The sequence below is a fragment of the Tachysurus fulvidraco genome, chromosome 11 (genome assembly GCF_022655615.1).
Source record: "Tachysurus fulvidraco isolate hzauxx_2018 chromosome 11, HZAU_PFXX_2.0, whole genome shotgun sequence".
NCBI classification, from domain to species: Eukaryota; Metazoa; Chordata; class Actinopteri; order Siluriformes; family Bagridae; genus Tachysurus; species Tachysurus fulvidraco.
Window position 1 is genome coordinate 5,094,405 of NC_062528.1, and position 14,522 is coordinate 5,108,926.

The window sequence follows — 14,522 nt, forward strand, 5'->3', positions numbered from 1 at the left end:
TTAATACTTTTTATTATAGCCTATAAAATAAATAAAGTTGAGCTTTTTTTATGAATCTATCAGATTATTTAGGATAGAAAGACAGAGAGATTACCATGTGGGCACGTTAGGGAGAGAGAGAGAGAGAGAGAGAGAGAGAGAGAGAGAGAGAGAGAGAGAGAGAGAGAGAGAGATTACAGAATAAATAAATAAATAGATAAATAAATAAATAAATAAATAAATAAATAAAAGTAGTGACGCATTAGGCCACGCCCACGAGACGAAGGAAGGCGTGGTTTGTCCGACCTAAACAGATGGGAGCAGGAGCTTTTGTCCACAGAAGACTGTCAGTGTTCATGGAGATAGACAGTGGACGCGTTTCACCAAAGACCAAACAACAATAGCAGGAGGAAGCTGACACGTTTCCCAGCCGGACCGCTCGCCTGTTTGTTGTCTGAGAGCCGAAGGACCGTCTTGACAAGAGGACAATAGTGTGGGGCTTCAGGCTGGAGGCTGCAGGGAGGCTGCAGGCTGGAGGTTTAACCGTCAGCGCTCCTTGTTAATAAAAGCAGGTTCTCTAACAGTTCATCAGGGAGCAGATCCGCTTTGTGCCGTCTATCCGCTTCACCTGGTCTGCAGTCACAATGCCCGGCTACGACTATAAGTTCCTGGAGAAGCCCAAGAGGCGCTTTCAGTGTCCGCTGTGCAGTAAAGCCATGAGAGAACCGGTGCAGGTGTCGACCTGCGGCCACAGATTCTGCGACACCTGCCTGCAGGAGTTCCTCAGGTACGAGGCCTTCACACAGACACCTCACAACACTGTACATAGGAGCTGAAGGTGGAAGAAAGAAAGGTCATGTAGAGGGGTTGGAGATGACTGACAAGCCTTAGACATGTGGCTCTAAGCCTTTATACACATACACAGACTTGTAGCATGTGTTATTGTGCTGAAAGCTGTTACACAATGAGATACACTGCTTCACATCACACAGGGCTTTAGAACAACAGGAGGGTTTCAGGGATGTGCAATAAGACACAAAAGGTTTTGTGCGTGCAGTTCATGTGCAGTACTGTCAGAGTAGATGTTGGCATGTTGGCATCATCCACACGGTATCGTATGTGTGTTTTCTTGGTTATTTATCTCAGTCTTGGCCGCAAACTGTTGTTTCAGTTATTACAGAAAATGATTTCACTTTTGGTCAGATTAATCATCGCTGAACAAAAGATCATACCAGATTTACATGAATGGACATGGCCCTTTTGTTGTCTTGCATGAATTTCTGTGTATGTGTGTGTGTGTGTGTAATCAGGCAGTGGATAGCCCAAGCCCTGGCCCTGTCCGTCATTGTACCCCGAGGCAGTTCATTGGGAGGATGGGGCGGATAGGAGTTAATAGAGTCGAGCAGCCTCAGACGTGGGATTAGTGGGGGATTCTTTATAGGATTTAGGGATCCTGTGTGCTGAAAGACCGCCGGACCTTTCCCTCACACCTTATTCACGCTTCATTGCTTCTTTCTACACATGACGAATGCACTACTGTACATCACGAATGCACTACTGTACATCACTCCCATTTCCACAGCACCTTGTAACAGTGACCTCATGCATGTTTACCTTCAGCACTTGTTCTAAAGATCATGTTTATGTTTAACAGAGAAGTGTCCTATTTGTAACTTAAAAATAGAAGCTTTTTAATCTTGCTTTCCACCACATATTTAAATGTCCACGGTCTGTTTTCCTGCCTGCTGTAGAGGGAAAGTACGGTTGCTGGGAATGTTCCACTACAGACATATTAGGTGTCCTGTGACAGGTGTGACGTCGACCTCCAGTTTAGGCCGAATGCTCAGACACCTCAACAGCTTGTAGAAGTTATGCTCTCATGAAAGCCATAGTATCATAAAACATGAGAGTTTTTTGGGAATGTGGAATGTCTCTGCTTTACCTTCTCTCTCTCTCTCTCTCTCTCTCTCGCTCTCTCTCACACACATGTACTGATAGATAGATAGATAGATAGATAGATAGATAGATAGATAGATAGATAGATAGATAGATAGATAGATAGATAGATAGAATGAAAGAACTTTATTGTCATTTCATAGTACAGGTACACAGCAACAATATGCAGTTTGGCATCTACCAGAAGTGCAAAGATTAGCAATTGTGCAAATAGACGAGTGTAGATAAATATGTAGCTTATATATACGTGTATATATATATATGTGTGTGTGTATATATATATATATATATATATACATGTATATGTGTATGTATATATATATATATATATATATATATATATATATATATATATATATATATATATATATATAATGTATATATACATATATATATATATACATATATAATGTATATATACATATATATATATACATACATATATATATAAATATAGGTATATATGTAAACATAGTGAATAAATATAAAGGCTATAGCAGTGCAGAGATGTGTGGACATTTTCTAAATGTATAAGTAAAGTGTTATATGTATACAGTATATATATATGAAATATTAGGCAGAAAGTGCAGTAGGGTAGACATGATTTTTATATATAGATACACATAAATAATATAGTGCAGATGTATATAAGGCACAATATGTGTAGAGAATGAGGAGTATAAAAAATACAATATGTAATATGTAGATTGTATGTATAATTTTACAGACGTTATATACAGTAAATAATATTTGTAAAGAGAAGAAATAGAAAAGGCTGAGCAGTGTTCAAATCAAACCCCAGCAGCAGAAGGTGAACCACGAGATTGTCCTTGTGAGGAAAATGATGAATCATGTTTCTTTTGAAACAAGGCTGACACGGTTTGAGTTACTGATATAAAACACATACTACTATGTTAGTAAATATTCTGGCCTTCACATGAAAGCTTTCAAATCTTTCTTTGTTTTGTGCATTTTGTTGTTGTATTTTCTACGTACATTATTTAGGGCTGACTGAGTCAAGATTTTGATCTATTGTTTCAAGTATTGTTTGTGAGTAAACACAGCACACAGACACACCATACAGAGTCCCAGTCTGATATCTAGTCTGGACATGTCAGTCTGTCTTTACATTAGAAGAGGAAATCTTTTGCACTTTGCTCCAGGAATCTTTCGTGCTCAACTGAAATGGAAAGAAGTACCACCTTGTGTGTGAGTCACCCAGGTGTAAAGTTTTACAATAGGAGATTGTGGAGCTACGTATCGAATCATGCTCCAAACTTCTGATTGTTGTCAGATGTGAAACGCTGATGCAGGTTTCTGCTAGTGTTTGTCACGTGAAACTGTCCTAAATGGTCCGTGTTTCCGTTGAAGAAGGAATGTGTAAATAAAAGCAGCGTATCAGGAAGTTGTGTGACTCCTGGGAGAGGCAGGAGAGGCCCATGGTCCTGCGTTATCGCCCCTGCAATCAGCCATGAGTCAGTCACATGCCCATGCCACCATCGCTGATTGGGTAAACCACGAAGAAGAGGCATTTAAACCACAGCTTTTTCACAGTGGATTTCCATATGATGAGGGTTAATAAGTCAGAACACTGCAGTGTCTTATGTCCTTCAGTCTTTTACGTTTCTGTCCTCTGTGATTTTTGTGTCCGCTGTTTGCTGAATGTTTTGGGGATGGAGGTTCGGTGCAACAGTCGGTTTGGTCCTTTTGTTGGTTCGTTTTTCAATGCAATTTTTTTATGTTCTATTTGTCACGTAGAGTCTGCATCTAAGAGTCTGCATCTAAATCAATAGTATTAATAAGGTTTTTTTTATTTGTCACTTAAAATATGAGGTAGGATATGTTGAATGAGATTTTAAAAAAGAGATGACATCTTTGTGATTTTAAAGTAAAGTAATAATCTTCATCTTTAGTGTATTTATTACTCTTAAAAGAAAAATGAAAATGTTGTTAATTATGCAGATGCTTTTAATAGCAACATATGTCATCTTTAAAGATGCAGCACACCCATGCTAAAAGAAGAAGGATTATACATGAAACATCCCTGAAGGTCTCGAGACACGTTTACATTTCAATTGAATTCAAATCATTTTAAGAACAGCAGTTTGTTCTCACACCTCTGGGGTCGTGGGGGCCGATTCCTTCCTCCATACTATGTGTTGAGTTCCCATGTTCTCCACGTGCTCAAGGGGTTTCCTCTGGGTTCTCTGGTTTTCTCCCTCAGTCCAAAAATGTGTTGTAGGCTTATTAGCAACTTGTTCACCAGGATAAGCCCCAGGGTCCCTGTTACCCTGTAGAGGGTTCAAATTTCTAATCAACAGGCCAGAGGAAATAGGAGCAAGGAAATGATCCCTGAGATGATATTAGGGAAGAAATGCAAATACAAAATGTTAGTGGAACTAGTGGGATTATAGTGGGATTATAAATGTTAAACAATATTGGAGAACTGACAAGTACAAGCGAAAGTTTATCCCTGCATAAAAAGAGCTTCTCACAAATCTCTAGATTGTACACGGGCCTGTGTTTACCGTGAGTGGAAACACTTTTTTCTACTCATTTTTGTGATTTAAAAAGAAAAATATGTTGCATGGATAGATATAAATGCTGCAAATGTCCTCATGCAAATTACATCTGGTTTCTTTATTAAGGTTGTTAGCAAGAGATTGTAGAACAAGAGCAATCAGGAACATGAAGGAGCTTCTTAAGGGACAATGCTGTTACACACAGCGGTACAGAGCCATAGTCAAGACCTCAGTCCCTGTCAGTACAGCTGGGTCAGTAATACACAGGTGGAAGGTTCATTCGCTGTTACTGCTGCCTGGAATAACTTGAATGAGCTGAAACTTAAGGAGCTGATTTCAATTTCAACAGATGATTTTAAAGATATGGAAGCAGAATCATATAGCTGTGGATACGTTACCTGGTTCAGTTATGGACTAAATGATATTCTTCACATTATACATGTTCTTTTTCGTAATGTTCTTTGTTGGTGTGCGTGTGTTAGTGCGTGTGTGTGTGTGTGGTCATGCGTGTGCATGTGTATGTGTGTGTGTGTGTGTGTGTGTGTGTGTGTGTGTGCGTGTGTGTGTGTGAATTGCATTGAATCTTTTTTCCTGATAAAATAAAGGATAAATTTATAAAAAATCTTCCATCTGCTTCTCCTTTCCTTCTCTTTGCGGCTTGTAGTGAGTGCATCCAATGGCAAGTGTAGAGGAAGGATGAGTTTAAGCATGGTAAAAAAAAAAGGCCCAATTGATGACCAGCAAACTGGAAAAGAAAGGTTTACTTCTCTCTTGCTGGAGCCATCTGGAAGAACGACATCACTCCCCATTTAACTCCACATGAATTGACCTCTGTCTATTTAGACCTTTTCCACTGAGAGCAGTAAAATGGTCTCTTGCCAGTCAATAGCTAGTGGCTCTGTTGAGGAATGAATGGGTTGGGGAAGTTCCCTTTTTGCCCTGGATGAGCCAAACGAGTAGGGCTTGCCAGCTGGGATGGCACCAGTGGGACTGAGGCTGCTGAAAGGGTGACTGCATCCGGTCTCACTGCCACTTCCACTGCCACTGTCAGGCCACCTGGCTCCGTGCTTCACCCCGGTCTCTGAATACTCTGAATGGCTCTGTTTACATGTTCTGTGAGTGCTCACATGCCCATAATGGGACAGGTCGAGATGAACAGATCACATTTGCGATGGATTTCCTCAAACGCCTTACACAATATATTATACATACTTCAGTTCATTTCACTTTTATTTGTATAGAGCTTCACTTTTCACACCGGATACGGCTTTATAGCATTTCTATGTAATTACGAGAGAGAGTTGGATGTTTTATTCCTTATGGTGTACTTTTTTACGGTACGTTTGGATTTTAATCGTATGAAACATTCCTGGAACAAAATGTTATCACTTAGATTATAAATAGCTGCTCTGTCTCTCTCTCTCTCCCTCTCTCTATCTCTCTATCTCTCTCTCTCTCTCTCTCTCTCTCTCTCTCTCTCTCTCTCTCTCTCTCAGTTAATCATTTAAAAAGCACATCTTAGAACTACCTGAAACTTCGTCCATCAACATTCAAACACATAACATTACCTCACAGAAAGCTGCACCGTGTCATTTCTATATTTTCCTGCTGTCCCTGTGAGGGTTGTTACTATAGAAACAGTAATCTATTTCAACCAGCGCATTAATACACACCTGTTCTTTGATCTCGGCTGAAACGGCAAAGGTGGACTCACAGTCACTGCACCGAGGATCTTGAACGATCGACACCTAGACACCAGGGACCACATTCATGACAATTCTCAGTGCAGTGAGTTTCTCCTAGTGACGAAATTCTAAGTAAATTCTTAGAAATGTGGGCGTTTCCCCTTAAAATTAAAGAGAAGATCCTAGTAAACATAAAAGTTATTCACAAAGCACCTTAAGGTCAAAAAGTTTTAGGAGTTGAGAGGAGGACTTTTAAGAGGCTTAACAGTTTCTTTAGCATTATACTGTATAAGTTTTAATGTTGATGAAAAATATTAAGCACACGTTTCCTTACAGACTCCAAGTACAAAAATACTTGCAGAGTTCCAGTTCACAGTGAGTGAACTCCTGTAAAAGATCTCTCCTGTCAAGTAAACTGAAATAAATTCCATGCCGTTTTAAAATCTAGGGATTTCTCATAACAGCGTGGATTCCTGAACCTCATTCTATGCAAAAGTTCATAGTTTCACATCTGCTGCAGTCCCATTCAATCACTGCAACCTCTGCAAAAAAACACTCGCCTGGCCTTGTTTTACTGTCCGGAGCAAAAGTAAATACGTGAGTAAATATTACACACTACATCCTGTTTAGATTTTTTTCTTTGTTTAGATTTAAGAGGATGGTGTCAGTGGATAAGTTCTTGACTCATACGAGTAGAGGAAGGAAAGTGAAACTCTGGGTCCAGCTGTGAAAGTTGGCCATTTGTTTCTCACAGCTGCAAGAGCCATGTGCGGTGTGAGATGGTTATTATGAACATATTTCATTTGGATGTTTGGAAACGCGTCCAGTTTTCTAGGTCTGTAAGCGTTACCAAAGTTTTAGACTTTTAAAGCAATTACAAGCAGATTATCGGTAACAGTAAAATCCAGAGCATGTTGAATTGTAGCCAAGCGTGAATTTGATAAGCTAGTAAACTTGATGTTGTCCTTTCATTAATGACCACCATTTTACATGCTCGGAACATGCTAGTGTTTTACATGCTAGTGTTTTGTGCAGCCAGCTGTTGGTGGAATTGAAGTCTTTATTTGTCAAATAGACATTAAAGCAAAGTGAAATTTTTTCTTCACATATCCAAACTTTGGAGGTTGGTGTAAGAGCGCAGGGTCAGTCATGATACAGCACCACAAGAGCAGTGAGGGTTAAGGGCCTTACTCAAGGGCCCAACAGTGGCAGCTTGGCAGAGCTGGCGCTTGAACCCCCGATCCTCTGTATAGCAACAACCACTCGAGCCACCACTGCCAAGAGATAAAGCTCTTTGTGGAGATTTGGAACAAGTCCAAAAGTACAAACCTTCCTTCCACTGAATTATTCGAGCTATGTGCTAAAGTACACTTACTGTACATATGGAGCCTGCTGGGACCAGTATAAGTTTAACAGCTGAACTGGGATTTGTTTTAGGTGTGTGACTGAACTTGTACAGATTTGCATGAAAGTATGACAAGAACATTGACAGACCTGTTGGACCGATTTGGGTGCATTTAGAGCTCATATTCTCAGCATGTTGTTCCCTTTAAGATTGTTTAGACTTGTACTTCTAACCCTGAGTCACTTACTTTATCTGTTATGTCAGATTATTAAGCCTTACGAGTGCATGCAGTATAGTAGAAGAAGCGCTCAGCTGTAAAAGGAATGGACGCTTTCAGACTATGAGCAGACGTCCAGTCTGATTTGTTTTCTTTGGTGGACGTCATGAACACCGGTGAAGCGAGGTAGATACTTGGAACTTGAGCAACAACAAAGTGATCTTCATTTGTTTAAAAAAGCAATTCATTTCCTGTTGTTGTTGCCTGCATAAATACTTGCAGAAGAATCCGTCGACATTCAAACCTCTAACGATCCACAGTCTCTGGGTTTATTACAGCTCCATATACTTTCACCTGCAAAACTCAGCATGAGATTTTCTATATGGAAGGGAACTGATCTGCTGCCTACGTAAAATAAATCAGATTTAGTGCCTTATAATTAATCATGTTGGGACACTAACACATTGACTAATAATCAAACATATTCGTTATAAATAAGTCTGATTTGGAAGTAAAGCTGGGACCAAAGCCACGTTCACACTGCAGGTAAAAGTGGCTTAAATCTGATTTTTTGGGGGTCAAGTGACCAGGTCAGACTTCTTCAGGAGTAGTGTGAACATTCAAATCTAGCCCAGATCTTTTTCAAATCAGATTCAGACCACTTCCATATGTGGTCCTGAATCAGACCCAATTCAGATTTTTTCCAATGTGGCCGCAGTGTGAACAACCAAGGCGGATTTGATGCGACTTTTACGTCAATCTACATCGACATTCGTCACAATTATGCGCCGGCGAGTACGCAGACAAACATGACTACGCCTACAAAATGGATCAAATAATCAAAAGTTGAAAATTTTGAAAAGAAATAGCAAACAGTTCACACTGGTATCTCATATAGGCCACATTTTAAAAGGTAATGTTAACAGCCAAACAAAAAAATCAGATCTGAGCAAAATATCCGAATTGAGCATTAAGACTTGCAGTGTGAACGTGGCCCAAGTTGCATTTTCCAGCAGACAACCAGGGTTGAGCTGAAAGTGAACCTTCTGAACACTTCTAGTCATTGTAGATGGATTCTAACATATAGACTCATTTATTGATTCCGTTTGGTGGAGCAGTTACTGTAAGAAAGTTATTGCAAGAATAGATTTGTCTTTTAAGTTCAATTCTCCTAAGTTCAAACTATTTCACTGTTTTCTTACATTCTATAGTTTTAAACTTGACCCTGTTTAACTCAATATGTTATTCCGGATGTTGGGAAATGTTGGACTGGATTATTTGCCCAACAGTAAGACATTTTTCATCCATCCATCCATCCATCCATCCATCCATCCATCCATCCATCCACCTAATAATCCATTTTCTACACCACTTTCCCTACTGGGTCACAGGGAACCTGGAGTCTATCCCAGCACAAGGCCAGGTACAACCTGGATGGGACGGCAGACCATCACAGAGCACGATTACACACACATTCACACACTATGGACAATTTAGTGCTAATCTTTCTACAGTTCATGTCTTTGGGCTGAGGCAGGAAAACGACATCCTACACTGGTTGGAGTCTCATCATCTGGTGTGCACTCTGCTGGGCATAGATCTGCATGTAACTCTGGGAATTTCTGTGGAAAGGTACCAACTGAAGACTGTCACCCCAACTTTGAGCTACTGTCGGGTGGGTCAGCTTTACGGCTTTTTAGTGTTGGGTCTGTGGTGAACTCGGAAATTGCGCTGACGATTCAACTCGATTACAAGCTGTTGTAGAATGGACATTGCTTACATTTACATAAGTTACTGTCCGGTGTCACCCAAATGAAGATGAGGTTCACTTCAGCGTCTGGTTCCTCAAAGGGAGATTTTCCTTGCCAACATCACCTTCTTGTTCATCAGGGATACATGTTAGAGATATATAGTAACTTAGTATTAAACTTTACCATATTTATTCTGTTTCTATACTTCTGTAAAGCTGCTTTGAGACAATGTGAATTGTTAAAAGTTTAATTCAAATAAAACTGTCCAGGATGAAATATAGCTATGTTACTGTCCAAACAGATAATGAATAGTAATAATGGGAAACCATTAGGATGCCATTTATCCCAGTTGTTGTTGTTGTTGTTGTTGTTGTTATTATTATTATTATTATTATATCTTCCAGTCAGACAAATAAGTAGTTTATTCAGATGACCCCTAGTGCGTGGGATCTGATAGTCTAGCAGAATTGTTCTCCTGTGTTTTTGTTACACCTGCACAGCGCTCCTTTCTCCCACAGTCCATCTGCACAGGTTAGTGCTGTTCCTCGCTGATCTCCACACCCACCTTCCCTGTTCCGTACCAGCCGCTAACCTCCAGTGTCGGTTTCGGTTTGCAGTGACCTCGCCGTGTCGTATCTCCAATGCTAACAAATGTCTTGACAGAAATCTGTAGTGTGAGTCTGCATGCGCTGAGCAGTGTGAAAAGACTTGTTGTGTAGTTGATAGACGAGCGTGACCGGACTCGGGATGAGAGCGAGCAGCTGGAGGAGCGCTGAGCAGGAACGTGTGGATCTCTGGCTCAGGGGCACCTGTTCTGTGAAAGGTCCTCTTTAAGGCTGCAACAGGTGCTGCACTCGTTCACCGTTACTGCCAGCACGTCCGGTTAAGGTCAGCGCCTCCGCTTCTGTTCCTCAGAGAAAAGAGCATCTGTGGTGGCTTCCTTCCTTTCCAAGCACAACGGATCTATTCTGTTATACCAAGGTGGGTCTGTTAGCAGCCTACTCAAGCATGTCACCGTGTATGTGCCATTCGTCTGGCTCACTGCCAGCTTTCAGATTTATCAAAATGACCGTCTGAGCACATGTCCTCGAGTGACACAGCCAGACCATTGATTACTCCAGTGAGATAAAATAGAGGGGGAAAAAACCCTTAGTAAACTGTTCCAGCTGATTCATTAGCTGATGAATTTCCTGCTTTCCTAATTGAACACTTTGCAGCCAGAGAAAAACTTTGGAGTGACATTTCATTACTCAGGTTTCTAAAGCAAATTTGTGCATTATTTACAGCCACGGTTCTTACAGCACTGTTCATGGTTCTGATAAACTCTAAACAGTTGCACTTTTTCACATTGCTGCTTGTTTCTAAGTACCTTTAAAGAACGGACCAAGGCACTCGGTGGTTTCAACCCATCTCTTGGTGGCAGATGTTTTACCCGATATACCCCACTGTGCAGATGTTACCTGTTTGGATCTGTTTGATGGGGAGGTGAGAGCGTGTTTGAGATTGTCTCAGCTATATGTCTGTACAAGCAAACAAACTTGTACACCTGATCCCAAGGACCTCACTTTCCCTGGTTGCCATGGCATCCACAGCGGCGCTCGCAGTAAGTCAGAGCCCGGGCTGAGTGTGCTGATTGATAAATGATCAACAAGCATTTTTTCCCCTCTCGGATTACATTGCCTTGGCAGTAGAAGCTAGACTTGCATTTAGATCATTATGTTAAGCACACGTCCACTTTCTGATTTGAAGAATTTGATAAATTGCTGAAACAGAGTAGGAAGCAGCTGCAAAGGAGGAAAGTTTTGGGGCGTGAGTTTCAGCATGGTGGAAATGACTCATCACACATTATGTGCGTGGCAGTGTTGCCGTGCCATAGCGCAACCTGTGACTCAGCCCACCAGTTACTCAGCTGAAGATAACGAGCAAAATTATTAACTTCCTCTGAAACACAGCTATACTTTTGAACAACTCTTAACTAACTGACTCACTGGAAAATCGATCAGTTCAAAAACCTCTGCGTAGCTCTCGCTTCCATCTATCACCTGAAGCGTCTTTAGATGCTAATGAGGAAACGGAAGGCAGGAATTTGACGTTAACGTACGACCTTATTAACGTCAAAAAAACGTGGACGATTTTTCTTTTTTTTTTCCCCCCACAGATGCTTAGATGTGATGGAGTAAAACCTCCACCAAGTCTGCCCTTCACAGACTGAGCCCCAGAGCCTTTACTTCTCATTTGCTGCTAATTTGCTGTTCATGATATCAACCTAAATCTAAATTGCACTTATATCCTCTTAATATGCTCTTCATCGGTTACTGCTGATCGAAGTAAATGTCTGGATTTTTTAAATCAGCATCAGAAACGCTCAGGATAATCAGGATAATCTGCATGCTGACCCAAATGTCATAAACATTTAGGTCGAAGCTTCAACAAAATCTACGTACATATGACTACGAACATTTTTAAACTAAGAAATTTCTGAGCTAGAAGAAGAATGAAATACTTGATGTTTGTACCTGATTTGAAAAAAGGTCATTATTTATTTTTCTTTTCATTTCATGCATCTAGCGTGACATCTCTCTGTCTTCACGGTGGTTTAGACAATAAAGCACTGAACGAACAGGTATTTATTCTGAAAGCATGTGGGTTAGAACCTGGGAGCTATCTATTATTCCAGTTAAAACATGCTGGGTCATGCTGGAAAATAGGAAAAACATTTATTCACTGGATTGTGCGAAAGAGAGAGCACAACAAAACTTGTACAGGAAAACAAATTTTGTCAGCTCCATAAATATTAAAAATTGACAAATTCCTCTTCACTTGCTTCTTTTTTTGTACCCATCTTGAGGCATATAGAGATTGTACTGTACCAGCTCCGGTTGTGTTCCGTGTCATGAAGATCTCACTCATTCAAAGAGAAGATACCAACTCCATGTGGTCTTTAAGGACAGCAACCTCCTAATCAATACACAATTATCAGACTGTATCTGACTGTAGAAAGGAAATTATTCATAAGAACACTCTCTGGTGTTTATAAAAGTTTATAATCACACCCTTCAGTGTCACCCAAATAAGGATGAGGTTCACGTTTGAGTCTGGTTCCTCTAAACCAGGGGAGTCAAACTCAAATTCACAGTGGGCCAAAATATAAAACTGAGATAAAGTCACGGGCCAAACTGAATATTTATTGAAAAATTGATCTGTAATGTTCAACCTTTTTCATATGAAAACAAACTTTAGTTTTGCTTAAACACAGGATTTGGAACAACCAGAGCTTGATATTACAAACACATAAGAAATTAAACTTGAAATTAAACTTGACACATCAGTGGTGTTCATTTCGCAAACTTTGACCATACACTTTTTGACAAACTCTCCCTCATTAAAGGGCCGGACAGATTTTGCCGTCTCTGCCGCCACAATAAAGCTTTACAGCCTTTACAGCAGCTTCACTTTTTGATTTAGCTTTCAGAACATAGTCTGACGGGAAACCAGACTTTTTTCATCTCCTCCGCCTTCTGGAGCTTCTGCTTTACGTCCAGGTCCTTATACTTCTCATAATGTTTCGTTTCATAGTGTCTTCTTATGTTATATCCTTTCGTTACAGCTCCGTTAGCACACAATACAAACAGATCTGTCCTTTATATTCGTGAACAGATAATCTGCCTCCCACCTGTCTTGAAAGCTCCTATTGTCCATCTTTCGTTTGGCCATTTTTGTGGAGGGTGAATTAAGTTGCCCGATGTGACTGTAACATGGTTGTTAACGACTGTCAACAGAGAATGAGGGGCGCTTGCTGTTCGTGACTACGCGTCAATACAGTGGCAAGGCATTCTGGGATTTGTAGTGTTAGCGGAGCATGCGGCTAGTCAGCTGTAATGCACATTTGATATGATCTATCAGGCCAAATATAATTACACCCCTGCTCTAAAGGTTTCTTCCTCTTCCCCAAAGGGAGTTTTTCCTCACCTCAGTCACCTCAGGCTTGTTTATCAGGGATAAATACAAACACATTTAAATATAAGTCAATGGAGTCAACCTTAGACAATGGACATAAAGTAATTGGACATTATCAACAAACGGTCATGTATTTGAAATAAATAGGACATCGTGCTTCTGAACACCTGAACAGCTATTAGCAATGGCTTTAATTCTTACAGCGTTATTTTTAGAGCTGAAATCTTTTCCTAAATCCCTTCTGCGTCTCCCGTGAGCTGCCTCTCAGCCAGAATTAGAATTGTGAAGGCTTTTGTTGCAGTTTAAGAAGGGCTCACTGACACCTTTTGAAGTGCCATGATGATCTGGGCAGACTTGTTTTCAGTAAGCTCTTCAGCCAGGTGATGTCCTGCTCCTGGATCACTGATCTCAGCTTTTAATCACTTTTCTGCACAGGAACTTTCGGAATACTGTCAGTAATTCAATGAGGAAAAAAAGTTATTCGGTCTAAACAATTTGTGTGTGTGTGCGTGAAATCAGGTGACGTGTGAAAAGGGTGTGTGGGGGATGAAAGACAAGGGTCAGAGTGAAGGATTAAGGAAGAGAAGGTGGGCATGAAAGTAGGAGCTGTGAGGTTTGTTTTCATTCGGTGGGAGAGTTTCACACCTACGGAGTTGCACCGGAAGCATGAATCTCTCCTGTTTCCACCTCTTGTCTTCTTTTCAAACACTGCTGAAATACATGAAGTGACCATTTAGGTGTCTGATGTGGGGTCACGTTCCACTGCAGGAACTGGGTTTGATTTTGTTTCCTGCCTGATGGAATCCATCGATCCTTTCACTTCCTGTTCCAGAGGAGGAAATTTTACTAGCAATGTTTAGATGGAACTTTACTAATTTAACCTTACTGAAAGACCAGAGGAACTGTATAGACAGACATTATGAAATACTTTTGAGTGACCAGAACAAAGCTGAATGAGAAAACTACAAGCTCCTGGAGATCCACAAGTTCCTGGAAACAACGGCAGAGGAGCTAAAAGCACAGCGAAATGTTTTGACTTCCTAAAAACGTCTCCTAAAAACCTCAGATCAGTCTCCTAAGGACCTCAGATTACAGACACCTCACATACTG

At 40.6% G+C, this 14,522-nt stretch overlaps 1 protein-coding gene across 1 annotated transcript in view; it reads left to right on the forward strand.

Annotated features, from left to right (window-relative positions):
* Positions 1 to 260: 260 nt before the first annotated feature.
* traf4a (tnf receptor-associated factor 4a) overlaps positions 261 to 14,522 on the forward strand; it is a 32,505-nt gene continuing 18,243 nt past the window's right edge. The window contains exon 1 of the mRNA XM_027137030.2: positions 261 to 766. Within this exon, the coding sequence (XP_026992831.1) occupies positions 624 to 766 (143 nt within the window). The 5' untranslated portion in view covers positions 261 to 623. The remainder of the gene's footprint in view (positions 767 to 14,522) is intronic.